Raw genomic sequence first — 15,522 nt, 5'->3', positions numbered from 1 at the left:
TAAGTATGTTGCATTTCAAGTACGAGTACTCCCACCGGTCCACACAACAAGAGTAGTAGTAGTAGTAGTAGTGAGATGAAGAAAATGATTTTGTAGCCCCCAATCAACTAAAGTAGCGTGTACAAGGCCCACTCATAAACTGAGAACTGAAAGAAGTTAGATGGCACCCAAGTATTGTGTTGCCACCTCCATTGGTAGTGAAAGCAAACATGATACAATTTCCATGTGCCATAGAAAGAACAATACCTATTTTAGGCAGTAATAAGCTCTACAAGAATAGCTCAAATTCTAGGAATTGCAGTTACAGAGTGCAGAGAGAATAAATTGTAACAGATTGCTCAAATACAAAGAGAATGAGAGGGGGGTTTCCTAGTAAACTATAAGATGGCCTAAAATATTCCACCTCCCATCTCTCGTGGAACAACTGCTGTACAACAACCCCACCACCAACCATATAACTCATTTTACAAGAGAATCACCATTATATTACTCAGAGTGATTTCTCTCTTGATTCATCTTAATTGGGATTTATTTACCCAGCTTAGTGACCAGAAACAAATAATGAATTAATTGATAGTTGGTTTCCATCAGCCTGAACTTTTCTCACTTTTGCCTTGTCAAGGCGCGCTCGCCTTACTGCCTCTTGGATTTGGAGATCATGGTCCTTCAGCATCTCATCCACTTTGCCGGATGGAACTAGTAGCGGCCCAGAGTAGTGAATTTTCTTACCCTTTGATCCATAACCAAGCTGGAGATACATAAACAAGAACACAGCATATTCTTAGAAAATGAAAGTTACCAGCAAAAATCAGAAACAGTAAAAGTGTCTCAGCTTCATAATTCATTATCTGTTTCACAAGCCACTCTTCACCAATGGATGGCACGTGGGTGGGGGGAGTGAGTGTGACAACTTACCATAATTGGATCATTCTTGCTGTTTCTTCCATCATCGTTCTGATGGCCACCTGCCACATTCTGCCCTTGAACCTTTTGATTCCGCTTTATCATGGTTTCAGAAGCCTCCTTGAAGGATCCAGGAAACCGGCCTATTAGTTTTGGAACTTCCTGTTGTGAATGACCAGTTTTCCCTCTGCATTCCTCAGATAACAAATTCCTCCTTGCTGCTACCAAACCAGACATTGCTGATAAGTCGGCCCCCATCGAAATCTTTGGAGCATCATCCAAGTTTTTCCCAGCCTTTGCCCAGGTACCACGGTGAACCAGTGGCCCAGAATGGGAAGCCCTCTTATGAATATGTCCCTGGGGATCAATGCTTGATTCTTCCACAGCATGAGATGGCATACGTGGGTCAATTGGGAAGCCAGAAGCAACTTCTTCTTGATGAGGGGTGAACTTCTCACTCCGACTCTTGGAATTGGACTGACCTTGTCTTTTCTGTAACCAGGAGGAATTACTTTATGAGGAATTGAGGTAAAAATAGAAGTTTTTTAAAAAGAAAATACATTTGGGATTAACAAGACAGTACATGTGCCAGAGAGTTGAGGGGCCCTTTATTATAGCAACGATGAAATAAAGGAGCTATGATTAAAAAGGAAGTAGCCTGAGTAGAAGGTCGAGGCTTCAAGTCTCCATAGTGGCAAAGTGGGTGTGTGAGTTTCAAATGGGAAAAAAATAAAATAAATAAATAAAAGTATGCAATGAAACAAGTAACAAGAATTAACAAGAAAAATGTTTCACCATGCACAACATGGCTCAGAAAAACCAAGATTACCTGCATTGACAAGACCAATTCTGCATTGGCATCAGGCGCTGGAACAGCTCGTGATTCTCTTGTTCCTCTCCTTTCTAGGTCATATTTGTGGCCCTTGTTCCCTGCTGCTGCTAGTCTATAATTACCAGCAACAAAAAAAAGGTTCTCAGAACATAAACCACTCTTACCAATTATCTGTTTGGTAGTATTGGAGCACCAAACAAGGATCATCAATGTATACCAGAAAAATGAACATTAAAAATTCATAGTATATCACATGATGAAGTTAAGGTAACCAAAATCCAAAAATCAGACTGACAAGTAGCAGAATTCATATTGCGAGTGCAATTAGAACATCACGACCATAACTGTCAAACCTACAACTAACAAGCAATTAGGACATAACTGATTTTGACATGATGCATAAATCTGTAGTTATTGCCTTGTTGCTTATAAAATGAGAATGTTACTCCAGCATAATGGTTTCGAATAACAGAAATGGCTGTTATATATATAACATAATAATAAAGATGCACCTTCTAGCTTCTTCATCCCGTACTTTTGCATCGAACTCTTTGCTGGGAGGATACTTTGGCAAGCTTGAAGGATCACAAGGAAGTGGCTTTGTTGTAAAGAACTGAAATAAAAAAATGGATGAAGACGTAAAATACTCCACAACAAAGAATCAAACATGCTCCTCAATAACTTAAAAAATATATATATTAAGCAAAGAAAAGAAGGTTGCAGCTTGCAGATATGATAGCAACAGTTATTACATCCATAACAAGATGGTACACAACAATACAAGACAAAGCATTGACAGGTGGACCAACGCAACAATTTTGTAGTAGCCTAAACTATTCCTCAAAATCTCTAGATTTTGGGGACCACAAAAGTTCAAGTGACAAATCCAGAAAATTTACAGTTCATTAATCATGCCTGCTTACCAACACTAAAAGCCTATTACCAGACAACAAAGTAGGATCAGAAAGTAATTTATTCAATTCAAATATATGATACACTAAGCAACACCAAAGCGGGATGCAAAATAGTAATAGAACATACTTTCAAAAATGATTTGTTTGGTGGTGGGGGAGAAGGGAGTGGGAAAAGCTAAAGGGAAAGATCAAAATAGTTCATATATCAGCTGTATAAGGAAGATCATGTTCACAACATTTCCAGAAAATTCATTTTTTAGAAACTCCATACCTCATTCTTCAGAGCAGAAGCTGCAGATCCGCGATCAGCAGGATCTATAGAAAGTAAGGTCTCCATAAGCACTAATGCTGGTGCAGGGAAGTCTTCAAATGTTTCAGCAACACAGCGTCTATAAGGCTGCTGGGGTTTGAAAATCGTTGCATGAGGCAACTTTGATTTTCTCCAGTATTCCTCAGAGGGTGAGCCACAAAGTTTGAAAATTTTATGCAACTGCTCCACCTAAAGGGAGAAAGATTCTAACTTATAACAGCCATTCATTTTATATAGAAGAAAATTGAGACAAAATAACAAAAAGAAGCAGATTGGAAAATCATATTTTTACTCGATTAATAACTGCATGAACAACAATAACAGAACTTTTTAATCTGTAAAAGGGAGTACGGATAACATCCATGAGCACATTTATGGTGTTCAATCACATTCATGTCACCCTTCTGCGAAGAAAGAACAAAAATGACACACGCTGAAGATTTCAACTCTAAAACTTATGGATAGTAAAAAATCAAAGGTGAGCAAACTGAATCAGACTACTTCCAATACATTGGAGAAAAGGCTTAATTTCAATTCTCAGTTTAAAATATTAGAATATAACGCAAAGCACCTGCCTCCATTCAACTGTAGCTGTCACCTTTCCCATAAACACGTTACCACCACCCAAAAAATTCCAATATAACTGCCATCACTACCTCCAAGTACATGCCTTTGCCAGTGCCACCACTTTCACCAAAAGCACAAAACATCCCTATGAGAAAACCACCACCTAAATATAGCATCCTGACTGAGTGGGTCACTGTTGTAATACAGCCATAACGGGGAAAAGGCACGAGCACAACAGTCAAACATCATCTGATGCTACAGGTCGTCTACAATTATCGCAGCTCCAAATCCATACGCAGGTGTGCAGCCAATGGCCATTACTTCTGTGTGCAATGCCAAGCCACAAAATCAAACTTTGAGGCACACAATTTGATGTCACAACCATGTGACTTGAGGTCAAAGTCAAACGATTAACCAAAGTATAATATGCATTTTAAATGTATATAAACCCAGTTACAACTTACAGGCCCCAGCGGAACCCAATGCATTATCGATATCTGATGTGATGTGAGGCTCTATGCTAGTTACACTTTAAATCAGTAGGTATTGGTTGGGTAGTGTTTGGTCGAGTACATAATTAGGATAGAGAATATCATAGATATCCCAGCTGGACTAGGCTAGGGTGGAAACCTAGGCTGACTTATGAGGGAGAGAATGGCAGATAGCCAACGAGAGAGCATCGCAGACTTTGTAAGGTTGGATCTAGAAACCGAGTATCAAGGTCAAGAGGTGGGATTTAGAGGTCTATATGAAGTATGGTGCATAACGAACAACTAGTCTTCTAAGTCATCTTCCCAAGTGTGTTGAAGGTGTATATATAATCTGCAGATGGAGGCAAGACCCGCTCATGCCGATGTGGGAGTCCAATGGGTTTGTCCCACGTCTCTTAGGTGGTCCAATAATATGCTGCAATGTATACGTCCAGTCAGGTGACAATAGTGAGGGCCCAACTACGTATCACCACGTGGCCCAACTGTGTGTCACCACCACCTCTAAAACAGTCCATTGAGGTGATATGGTCAGGATGTCACCAAAGTGGCTAGGCATTTCCAACAAGATTCTATGATAGTTCAGAAGGGTGTTCCCAACTTCCCACGTCATAAAGGCATTCAGAAATCACATGATATATCTCTCTCTTTAAGTCATGTCAAGGTTTGCCAGACTTCGAGGTGAGGTTACCTTGACAAGGCCAAACTCCAGCCACTAAGCCAAGTACACCTAGGTAACCAGGGGGCTGGGTTATGTCAACAAACCTCGAAGTGGGCCTGAAGAGTCAATAATAGGGATGGCAACGGAGTGATTTTGGGGCAAGGGGGCCCTTCCTTGTCCCCGCCTACATTTAAGATTCCCCGCCTCATCCCCATTCAAAACCGTTTTGTAACCCCCCTCCCATTCCCATTCCCATTTAAGTTTTCCCGTCCTGTTTAAACTCCCACCCAATTTTATTTTCCTAATTTTCTCACTCAAATTTTAAAACATCAGATTTAAAAATATAAGTCAAATAAACATTTTTTTCAAACCAAATAACATTAACATTGATAAGTTCGAAAGTTTCCAACAAAGTATTATTTGAGTAACGGGAAGAGTAGGGCAAGGCGCGCGCGCGCGCACATATATTAAGGGTAAAATGATAAATTCTCAATATAAACGAGGCGGGGCGGGATGACCTTCCCCCAACCCCGCCCCACGCGTTGTATATCGCCTTAATGCATCTAACTTAGACTGTGTACATACTACATCAGTATGCCTTCGCAATAAGTATATGACGAGGGGATCTCATTGGTAATAATGTGCACATGGAAACCATGAGGTCTGTTTACAGCCAAGCCCGTATGGATAAAAAGTAAAAACTGAGGGTTCCTAGTTGTGTGAGTCAGAATGCATGGCCAGATAAGTATGCAAGGGCATAAGGCTCCCATTTAAATCGCGAGATAAAATGGCTAGAGGCGGCTCTTCTATTTCAGATATCTCATTTTATTTTTTTGGATTCTTTGGGGCCTTAAACCCCGGTTCCACGGTTGTATAAGGGATGCGTTCCCCTCTTGAACGCCTTTTTTTTTTCAATTATTACTTATCAAAAAAAAAAAAAAAGATATCTCATTTTATTTATTTCACTATAAAATCAAATATAAACAAGTAATTGTTGATGTGATGCTTGCGAGGAGGTGGGTGGACCAGATACCTAATGGTGGAATTTCTTCTGGGATGATGTGATAGGATGTTTAGGACAATAATTTGGTGAGGATTACCTCATTGCTAGAAAATGGTCTGCTCTTCACCGTGGAATTGTATGTTCCTCTAGCACCAAAAGGTGGATAGTCTATTGATTTACTGTTCATTTACATTCTTTTTGCAGTTTTTCTGCCATACTTGGTTTACCTTGCATGGCTCTCCGATCCTCACTTAAACTTGGTCTAGGAAAAGAAGAATGTATGTATTGATCCCTCATACCATCTTTTGATTAACCTAGAGAAGAATCAAGAATCATTGAGGGTCAAGTTTAATCAGAATCACTGGTGGTTAAAAAAGTGCCTTACTAAACCTTGGTAATCTGTTATCGTTGCATAAGCAAAAAAACCATAAATTTTAACCCAATATTGCATTCTGCCCCTTCTCAGATGATCCTTTCTACCCCAATATTTAGATTTTATCCCAACAATCCTTCTCTTGCAACAAAATTATCTTTTATGAACCAAAAAGCAAAGGAGAAAAAGCAATCACTTGGTTTATATTCAGGAGTAGATCATAATTCAATTCTGAGATGGCATCACATCTCTCAAACTGAACGTTTCAGTTCTTAATACTGAGCTACTCAACTCACTCCACAGCAGTTGCTAAGCACTAAACAAAAATCAAGTTCTAGAACTAAATCCTCATGAATTAATGATGGATTAGATGGGATACCTAATATCAATTTTTATTTAATTTTGTTGATAAGATTGCATAAAAGTGCACTCAAAGGGGAGCGCAGCCCAAGAACAAAAGCAAGAACAAGAGAGTCTGCCATCTAGGAACAAAGGCCAAAGCCAGAACATTTTTTTAATACCAAACATCAGACGGCATCAGACAACTATATTTACAAGTCATTTGTCCCGTTAAGAAGGAAACTCCCTGATATCAATTCACTAATGTTCCTTAAATTAAGACTCCTGAAACTCCAGTTTCTAATCTGATTTGTATGTCATAAAATAAACCAAGTAGAAAATAAAACTAATTCAATTTAGAAAAACCAAGATTGCCTCAATGACGGATGTGATTGTTCGAAGCTTGTGGGGAGGGAGATTTGTGGAGTGGTTTGCTTTGAATGTGATTGGCTCTTCGGGAGGTATCCTACGTGGGATAATCGATGGGTCACTTTGTTGGACTCTCAAGTTGGGCTTTTCTCGGCTTCCTGCGTTCTCTCTATGGTGGAGGATGGTTTTCGTTGGGTTTTTTCTGGTGTTTATGGCCCTCCAGAGGATTGTGTCTGTCGTTTACTTTGGGAGGAATTGGGGGAGGTTCGTAGGAGATGATCGATGCCTTGGTGTATCGGTGGGGATTTCAATGTTGTGCGTTCCCCTTTTGAGAGATTGACTGGGGGCAGATGCATTTTGTTTGTTTGATTTGCCTTTGGTGGGTGGGCCTTACACTTGGTCTAGTGGTCGCTATCCTCCTACTCTCTCTCGACTTGATAGATTCTTTTTGTCGAGTGATTGGGAGGAGAAGTTTTCCGATATTGTTCAATCCACTTTGGCTCGCCCTTTGTTCGATCATGTTCCATTGATGTTGGACTGTGGTGGGTTGCGTAGCCGAAAGTCCCCTTTCAGATTTGAGAATATGTGGCTTCGGGCTGAGGGTTTTCTGGAGCAAGTCCGATCCTGGTGGGTGGGATACGGAGTGAGTGGCTCCCCTAGTCATTCTCTGGCAGGCAAGCTGCGTCTTTTGAAGAATGATCTTAAAGTTTGGAACAAAGAGGTTTTTGGAAATTTGGCTTGGCGGAAGAATCGTGTTCTCTCTGAGATTGCTGATATTGATAAGATGGAGGGTCAGGGTCTTTTGCCGGTTCCCGTGAAGCTTAGGAGGGTGGAGTGTCAGGCAGAGTTTGCTGAGATCGCCGCCATGGAGGAGATTTCGTGAAGACAAAAGTCTAGAGCTTTGTGGCTCAATAATACCAAAAAAATTCATTGACTTGCCAATGCTCATAGAAGGGGCAATCACATTGGGAGGATTAGGGTGGATGGGGTAATGTTTTGCAAGGAGGAGGAGATTTGTAAGGGTTTTACTGATTACTTTTCGAAGTTGTTCACTGAACCAGCTGGTTGGCGCCCTTTGCTTGATGGACTACACTTTGATTCTATTTCGAGTGAGGAGTCTTCTGCTTTGGAAGAGCCTTTTACGGAAGAGGAAGTTTTGTCTGCTTTAAAGAGCTATAATGGGGATAAAGCCCCTGGTCAGATGGTTTCTCTATGAGATTCCTTTTGGAGTGCTGGGAGGTGGTCCGTGAGGAGATGATGGACTCTTTTCACGCCTTCCATGGTCAGGGTTCTTTTGAGAAGAGCTTGAATGCCACTTTTCTTGCTCTTATTCCGAAGAAGGGTGAAGCGATGGATGTTAGGGATTTTCGCCCTATCAGTTTGGTGGGCTGTTTTTACAAGTTGATTGCGAAAGTTTTGGCCTCTAGGTTGAGGAAAGTTATGGATGGCGTTATTTTTGATTCTCAGAATGCATTTGTGGGAGGTCATTAGATTCTGGATTCAGTTCTTATTGCTAGTGAATGTGTGGACTCCCGTTTGAGTTGCGGGATTCCGGGTGTTTTATGTAAGCTGGATATTAAGAAGGCATATGATCATGTTTGTTAGAGTTTCCTCCTCTACTTATTGGAGAGGATGGGGTTTGGTGGGCTATTTTTACAAGTTGATTGCGAAAGTTTTGGCCTCTAGGTTGAGGAAAGTTATGGATGGCATTATTTCTGATTCTCAGAATGCATTTGTGGGAGGTCATCAAATTCTGGATTCAGTTCTTATTGCTAGTGAATGTGTGGACTCCCGTTTGAGTTGCGGGATTCCGGGTGTTTTATGTAAGCTGGATATTAAGAAGGCATATGATCATGTTTGTTGGAGCTTCCTCCTCTACTTATTGGAGAGGATGGGGTTTGGCGGGCGTTAGAGGAGATGGATTCTTTTCTGTATCTCTAGTGCTCGATTCTCTGTCATTGTGAATGGAGCTCCGACAGGTTTTTTCTCTTCTTCGATGGGCTTGAGACAAGGGGATCCGCTTTCTTCATTCTTGTTCCTTTTTGTGATGGAGGCTCTTTGCAAATTGCTAAAGAAGGCTGTAGAGTTGGGTTTTTTGAGAGACTTTCGGGGTGGGCAGGGATGTTGCTAACCAACTGGAGATTTCCCACTTGATGCTTACGGATGATACTTTAGTGCTTTGTGATGTTGATGCGTCCCAGTTGAGATATTTGAGATGTGTCTTGATTTGGTTCCAAGTTGTCTCTGGTCTTAAGGTGAATGTTGGTAAAAGCATCCTTGTGCCTGTTGGGGATGTCCCTGATATTGAGGTGTTTGCTCAGATTCTTGGATGTCGCACTGGCTCTTTTCCCATTTCTTATTTAGGGTTGCCTTTGGGAACCCCTTCAAGATGTGTAGGTAGTTGGGATCCGGTCGTGGAGAGATTTGAGAGGAGGCTGGCGGGTTGGAAAAAGCAGTAACTTCCAGGCTCCTTCTTATTAAGAGTACCCTTTCTAGCCTCCCCACTTATTTCATCTCTAACTTCCAGATTCCTTCTTATGTGGCTGAGAGAATCGAGAGATTGCAACGCAACTTTCTTTTTTTTTTTTTTTTGGGGGGGGGGGGGGGGGAGGAGAGGAGTTCAAATATCATCTGGTTCGGGGGGAGCATGTGTGCCGTCCGATTCGGTGTGGAGGTTTAGGGTTAAGGAGGTTGTTACCTTTCAATAGGGCTCTCCTTGGAAAATGGTTATGGAGGTTTGGGATTGAGAGGCATTGGCTTTGGAGGAGAGTTATCGCAAGCAAGTTTGGAGAAAGCAGTGGTGGGTGGTGTTCTACTGAGATTCGTGGTCCTAGGGGGGTGGGGGTTTGGAATCTTATTCGGAGGGGGTGGGATGATTTTTGCAAACATGTTCGCTTTTGGATCAAAGATGGTAGGTGGATCAGATTTTTGGAGGATCTCTGGTGTGGGAAGCTTCCTCTTGCTCTCGCTTTCCCACGGCTCTATTAGATCGCTTCTCACAGACAGACCATGGTGGTTAACTGTTATCACCTTTATAACGGGAGACTGACTTGAGATGTTCAGTTTATGAGGCACTTTCAGGACTGGGAGATTGAGGATGTTACTCGTTTTTTAAAAGTTCTGTATCGTTGGGGATTCGGATTGTTGGCTTTGGGTTCCTAACTCTCAGGGTCGTTTCGAGGTTGGGTCCTTTTTTAAGTGCCTCTCAGTTGATTCTGGAGGCCATTTCCCTTGGAAGTCTATTTGGCGATCTAAGGCCCCTCTTAAGGTTGCATTTTTTGCTTGGACTTCCGTCCTGGGTAAGATTTTAACCCAGGATAATTTAAGGAGGAGGAATCAGGTGGTGGTCAATCATTGTTATATGTGCTTGTGCAATGAGGAGACAGTTGACCACCTTCTTTTGCACTGCAACATGGCCAGAGACTGTTGGGATTTGATGCTTGGATTATTTGAGATCCATTGGGTTATGCCCTGTTCCTCTAGAGGGTTGATCGAGGCTTGGAGAGGTGTCTCTGTTGGGGTTCTCATTCAAGAGACTTGGAGGGCTAAGCCTCTTTGTATTTGGTGGTGCATTTGGCTCTAGCGAAATAGGAGATATTTTGATGGAAAGAAGAAATATATTTCTACGCTTAAGTTCTCTATTATTTCCACTCTTTCTTGTTAGGTTTCAGGGAGAGATTATAGATCTATTGAGGAAATTATTGTATTTTTGGCCTCTTTGAAGGTTTAAAGCGCCTTGTAGCCCTTTTGTTTCTGTGGGTTCCGCTCCCCTTTTTGAGCGTTTTTTATAAAATCTTACTTATCAAAAAAAAAAATTTAGAAAAACAGTAATTTGCTACAAAATTTTGCCCATAAATATATTGGAGTGGAAAATCACTTGAAGCTCATGGGCAACAAAAAACTGTAAAGTAACTTCAAATCAAAGGTACTTTTTGATGATAAAACCAGTAAAAATGAACCATCCAGACCCCAGAACAAATACTGTAAAGAGCATCAATCCTGCATTTCTGACAGAAACAGAATATTAGATTAGGTACGTCTGTAAAACCAGTAAAATGAACCATCCAGACCCCAGAACAAATAATGTAAAAGGCATTAATCCTGCATTTCTGACGGAAACAAAATAATAGACTAGGTACCTCTGTTCTTCCAGGCATAATAGGCTTGCCGGCATATAATTCAGCAAGTATGCAACCAGTGCTCCATAAATCCACAGCAGTCCCATAATAAGTAGCACCAAGTAGAAGCTCTGGTGGCCGGTACCACAGAGTCACAACACGGCTTGTCAGTGGCTGACTCTGACGAGGATCAAAAAAACTTGCCAAACCAAAGTCCGCAATCTTCAGAATCCCACTATTATCAATTAGAAGGTTGGAACCTTTTATGTCACGGTGTAGCACACCACGACTGTGGCAATGATCGAGTCCTTGTAAAAGTTGCTGCATATAACATTTAACCTGCAAAGAAATAAATACTATTTGAGACTTTCCAAAGTAAAAAAGTAAAAAATAAACAGTTTATTTTTCAATAACTCAGGACTGAATAGGATCAATCTGTAATTAAGTACTGCAGTATAAGACATGTATAATAATGTGAAACTATTGTTGGAGGAATCCACTTAGTAGAAATGTCACCTTTCCTTGCAGTTCTACAGAACAACATTGAGTATGAAATGCAGCCATAGGTAAAATAACAAAAACCTTCCGATAAGTACCTGTGGTTCCGTGAACTTAAGACCAGGGTGTGAAGCAAGCCCCGCCAGGTCATGCTCCATGTACTCTAAAACAAGGTACAAGCTGCAAGACATCCTAGATGTAACTAGACCTTCCAATTTTATTATATTTGGGTGATCAAGCCTGCGTAGAATGTGAATTTCTCTCGCCATGAAGCGAACACTCTCAGGCTCCAGGTTATCGAACCTTACTTTCTTCAGAGCAACAATCTTCCCCTGATCAAGATCGCGAGCCCGATAAACATTACTATAAGTTCCCTGGCCAATCTGTAAAATGGGAGATTATCAGACAAATAACTCAAAACTAACTAATGACAGGTAAAGCCAACTTATGGAGTACAGCAACAAGTAATAGAGGACGTGATGCGGTATCAGTGGATAAATGCGATAAAATAATCTTATCTTTGTCTACACCACTAAAATAACATTTCTCTTTTTTGTAGAATTCAAATGAGGAAACAATAGATAGCAACGAAGCAAAGTACTCAAACAAGGAAGTTAAGTAACATATATATATATATATATATATATATAAAGTTGAGTAACATATATTTGAACCAATAACCTCCTCAACCTCGATAGTTTTGAATAACTGAGTAGACCAATGCAAAAACTCCTCATAACAATTACTTGGGCTAGTTACTCGTACTTATTTCTCAACATTATATTTAAACTTGCAGGATTTATGTTTATTATGCTTGAACTAAAGATTTCACCTGCCGGCAATCTAATGCAACCCTCCTTTTTTTAGAGGCTTCAGACTAACTATGAATTAGACACGGACCAGCATGCAGGTGCACAAGCAACATATATATATGTTATATTCTTGTGTTCTTCATGTTTAATATCTCTATCCAATTTTTATATCTTTCAATATGGTATCAAAGTAGGTCTATTATACCTACTCTATACTCCTCATCTCAGATCTATTGTTCATGCCTCATTTCTCTACTCTTCTCGTCTCAGATCTGAATTTTTATCAGATCGAATCGTCTTATCTCAGATTTTTAATTGGATCAGCTTGTCTCGGATCAGCTCGTCTCGTATGTAATTTCAAGTTGGTACAGTTGAGTTAAAATCTCCATGTGCCAAATACCAAACTTGAGGGGTGGGAGGGGCTTTTTCGTAGAATTCAAATGAGAAAACAATAGATGGCAAGGAAGCAAAGTAGTCAAACAATTAACATATATTTGAACCAATAACTTCCTCGACCTCGAGAGTTTTGAATAACTGAGTAGATCAATGCAAAAACTCCTCATAACAATTACTTGGGCTAGCTACTCGTACTTTTTTGTCAACATTATATTTAAACTTGCAGTATTTATGTTTATTATGCTTGAACTAAAGATTTCACCTGCCGGCAATCTAATGCAACCCTCCTTTTTTTAGAGGCTTCAGACTAACTATGAATTACACACGGACCAGCATGCAGGTGCACAAGTAACATATATATACATTACAAGCAGCATGCATATACGTTATATATTCTTGTGTTCTTCATGTTTAATTTCTCTATCCAATTTTTATATCTTCGAATATGGTATCAAAGTAGGTCTATTATACCTACACCATACCCCTCATCTCAGATCCATTGTTCATGCCTCATTTCTCTACTCGTCTCGTCTCAGATCTGATTTTTTATCAGATCGACTCATCTCATCTCATCTCGGATTTTTAATCAGATCAGCTTGTCTAGGATATTCTCGTCTCATATGTCATTTCAAGTTGGTAAAGTTGAGTTGAACTCTCCGTGTGCCAAGTACCAACTTGATGGGGAGGGAGTTGGAGAATATCATTATATGAGTGATTTAAGCCTTTGATAGAATATTGATTAGAGTGATTCATGGGATCGATTTTTTTTTTTTCGCTCTCTTTTTTATTCATGGGATCGATTTTGGGAATCTCTCCACCAATATATTTTTCATATTTATCACATGTTTATATTTTTTTCACCTAAAAATAGAGATGACTATTGTAAACAAAAGTAAGAGAGAATGTAATTGAAGAGATGTAGTCCTTTGGGCTTTGTGTGCCATGGATGTAGGCCACATTATATTCTTGTGTTCTTCATGTTTAATTTTTACTTCAACTTTTTATATCTTTCAACAATAACTCTTTGTCCATATAAAATCCACCTAATACAAAAACCAATGAAACTTTTTAGTGTTTATTGCACTTTAGTTTTTGCCTTGAGATCTCAATGCCCAACACTACTTGACATCCATAAATCCCTTTTTCAAAGCATAATTGAATTGGTTCTTGCAAAATTATAATCCCAATTCCTGCTAATATATGCTTGGTAAAAATATATATATATTAGAAAATATGGATGATATTGGACCATTTAGTGTCTTCGCCTTTAATTTTATCACATTCCATTACTAAAATTTTCAAAGTGTGGGAAAATTTAGTACATACAAGACCAAAACTAAAATTTAGGAGCTTCACTTAATCTTTAAAATTCTATTCTAACATTCCCACTGTTCTTCAAAGCAGATGAGTACAAAATCATCAAGGATTGTGATTATTTCTGGAATTTATAATCAGTTCACCATAATAGGGTGTCATTTGTTATTAAGAACTCTTATATACCTGTTAAGTGCATCCAAACTGACATTTCTATTAACTTTCATTCATTTAGTTCAAGAAATTACATTTTCTACCAAGCTAATAGGCACTAACTTTCATATAAAAAATTTGTCTCCGAAATTTGAATTTCTATAAAGTGATAAACAAATTCTAGTTGAGGGGTTATCAAGAGCACAAAATAAAATATAATCATTACTCATGAACACAGTAACAATAAATTCATCTCTTAATCCATGATGAATATAATTCTGCAATCAAAAACAAGGAAAGGAGCATACTTTATCCAACTTCTCAAATGAATCTGCCCGCCGTGGTACCCATCCCCTGATTGCTTCACCAGCCACTGCTGCCAACCATGCCGGCCACCCTGCTGCAACCTGCTCTCCTTCTGTAGCTTTCGGAATGCTGCCCACGGCAGGGTGGTGTGTGGCAACAATATACTCAGTCTTCTCCCTCTTCCTCTCAAAATTCTCACTATGCAACCGAACCGAACCATTTGCTTGTTTGTCAATCAAAACTGCCCTACCATCATTATTATCAGATCGATCCTTAACTCTATACTCTTCTTCTCTCCTCAGAGAACTCAACCTTGGTACTCGCAAGTCTGACGAGGTCTTACTCGACAACCTCTCCCTTGGACTCTCCCTACTATCATCAATAGCAGAGGGCTTACAACAAACACAACCCATTATACACAAACAACACAAACCCACCTTCAAGAAAACAACCTTTCACCAATGAGACCCTTTATTTCCACAAATTCCTCTTCTTCCATGTCAATCACAACCAAGCTCAACGGTCTCAACCCAAGTATCAGATTTTAACCCAAGATTGAACAAAACCCACCTCATACATCACTACTAATCACATAAAATCAATTATATCTACTCATTCAGAAACCAAAAAAACTTCCTCATATACAAGTATATAAAAACCCTATAAATCAATTCAAATTTCACACAAATTAGAGGAGTTCAATACATAGTACCTTGTAAACTTGTAAATAAGTGTGCATGTGTACTTGAGACTCTGGTTCCCAGGTGGCGCGAAATGAAAGCCCTAGAATGGAGTGATCTAAGATTTGTGTGTTGGATTGAGGGAAGGTATGGATCCAGGGCACTGATTGTGTACGATATATATATATATATATATAGAGAGAGAGAGAGAGAGAGAGAGAGAGAGAAGGAGGGTGGGGAGGGGGGGGGGGGGGGGAAGGGATTAATTTCTGAAGTAGTAAAAAATGGACTATACATTTTCTTACGCTGTATTTATATACTATGACCGCCAGGCAGCTTTTTAGTAGCTGTAGAGAGATAGACCAGTGTGTATTGCGACATTCCTCTTCCCACGTAGATCCAATCCACGCGCACATGCATGGGAGTGGCTAGTACTAAAATAATGAAATGACTAAATTGTCTGCACAGGCATATTTAATTTTGGGG

General features: G+C 39.8%; 1 protein-coding gene across 1 annotated transcript; it reads right to left on the bottom strand.

Annotated features, from left to right (window-relative positions):
• Window positions 1-210: 210 nt before the first annotated feature.
• Window positions 211-15,263, bottom strand: LOC132308554 (probable serine/threonine-protein kinase At1g54610). The gene is made up of 8 exons (XM_059806667.1): window positions 14,359-15,263; window positions 11,474-11,758; window positions 10,899-11,216; window positions 2,921-3,148; window positions 2,248-2,348; window positions 1,733-1,847; window positions 916-1,395; window positions 211-748 (listed from the first exon to the last, which is right to left on the bottom strand). The coding sequence occupies exons 1-8, from the start codon at window positions 14,767-14,769 to the stop codon at window positions 542-544; spliced, it is 2,145 nt and encodes a 714-aa protein (XP_059662650.1). The 5' UTR covers window positions 14,770-15,263; the 3' UTR covers window positions 211-541.
• Between the last annotated feature and the right edge of the window lie 259 nt (window positions 15,264-15,522).

The sequence above is a fragment of the Cornus florida genome, unplaced genomic scaffold (assembly GCF_030987335.1).
Source record: "Cornus florida cultivar Cherokee Brave unplaced genomic scaffold, ASM3098733v1 CherokeeBrave_3.0.0_Hap2_Chr05, whole genome shotgun sequence".
NCBI lineage: Eukaryota > Viridiplantae > Streptophyta > Magnoliopsida > Cornales > Cornaceae > Cornus > Cornus florida.
The sequence above is the reverse complement of the archived record's forward strand: the minus strand, read 5'-3'. Positions and strand labels throughout refer to the sequence as shown.

What these genes read in the sequence shown, in the direction of transcription:
- LOC132308554 (XM_059806667.1), bottom strand. Translation starts at nt 14,769, where the DNA reads ATGGGTTGTGTTTGTTGTAAGCCCTCTGCTATTGATGATAGTAGGGAG. An exon ending in TTATGCCTGGAAGAACAGAG is followed by an intron (nt 3,149 to 10,898) that starts GTACCTAGTCTA and finishes TTCTCCCTTTAG; the next exon opens with GTGGAGCAGTTGCATAAAAT. An exon ending in CTTCTGCTCTGAAGAATGAG is followed by an intron (nt 2,349 to 2,920) that starts GTATGGAGTTTC and finishes TTTTTATTTCAG; the next exon opens with TTCTTTACAACAAAGCCACT.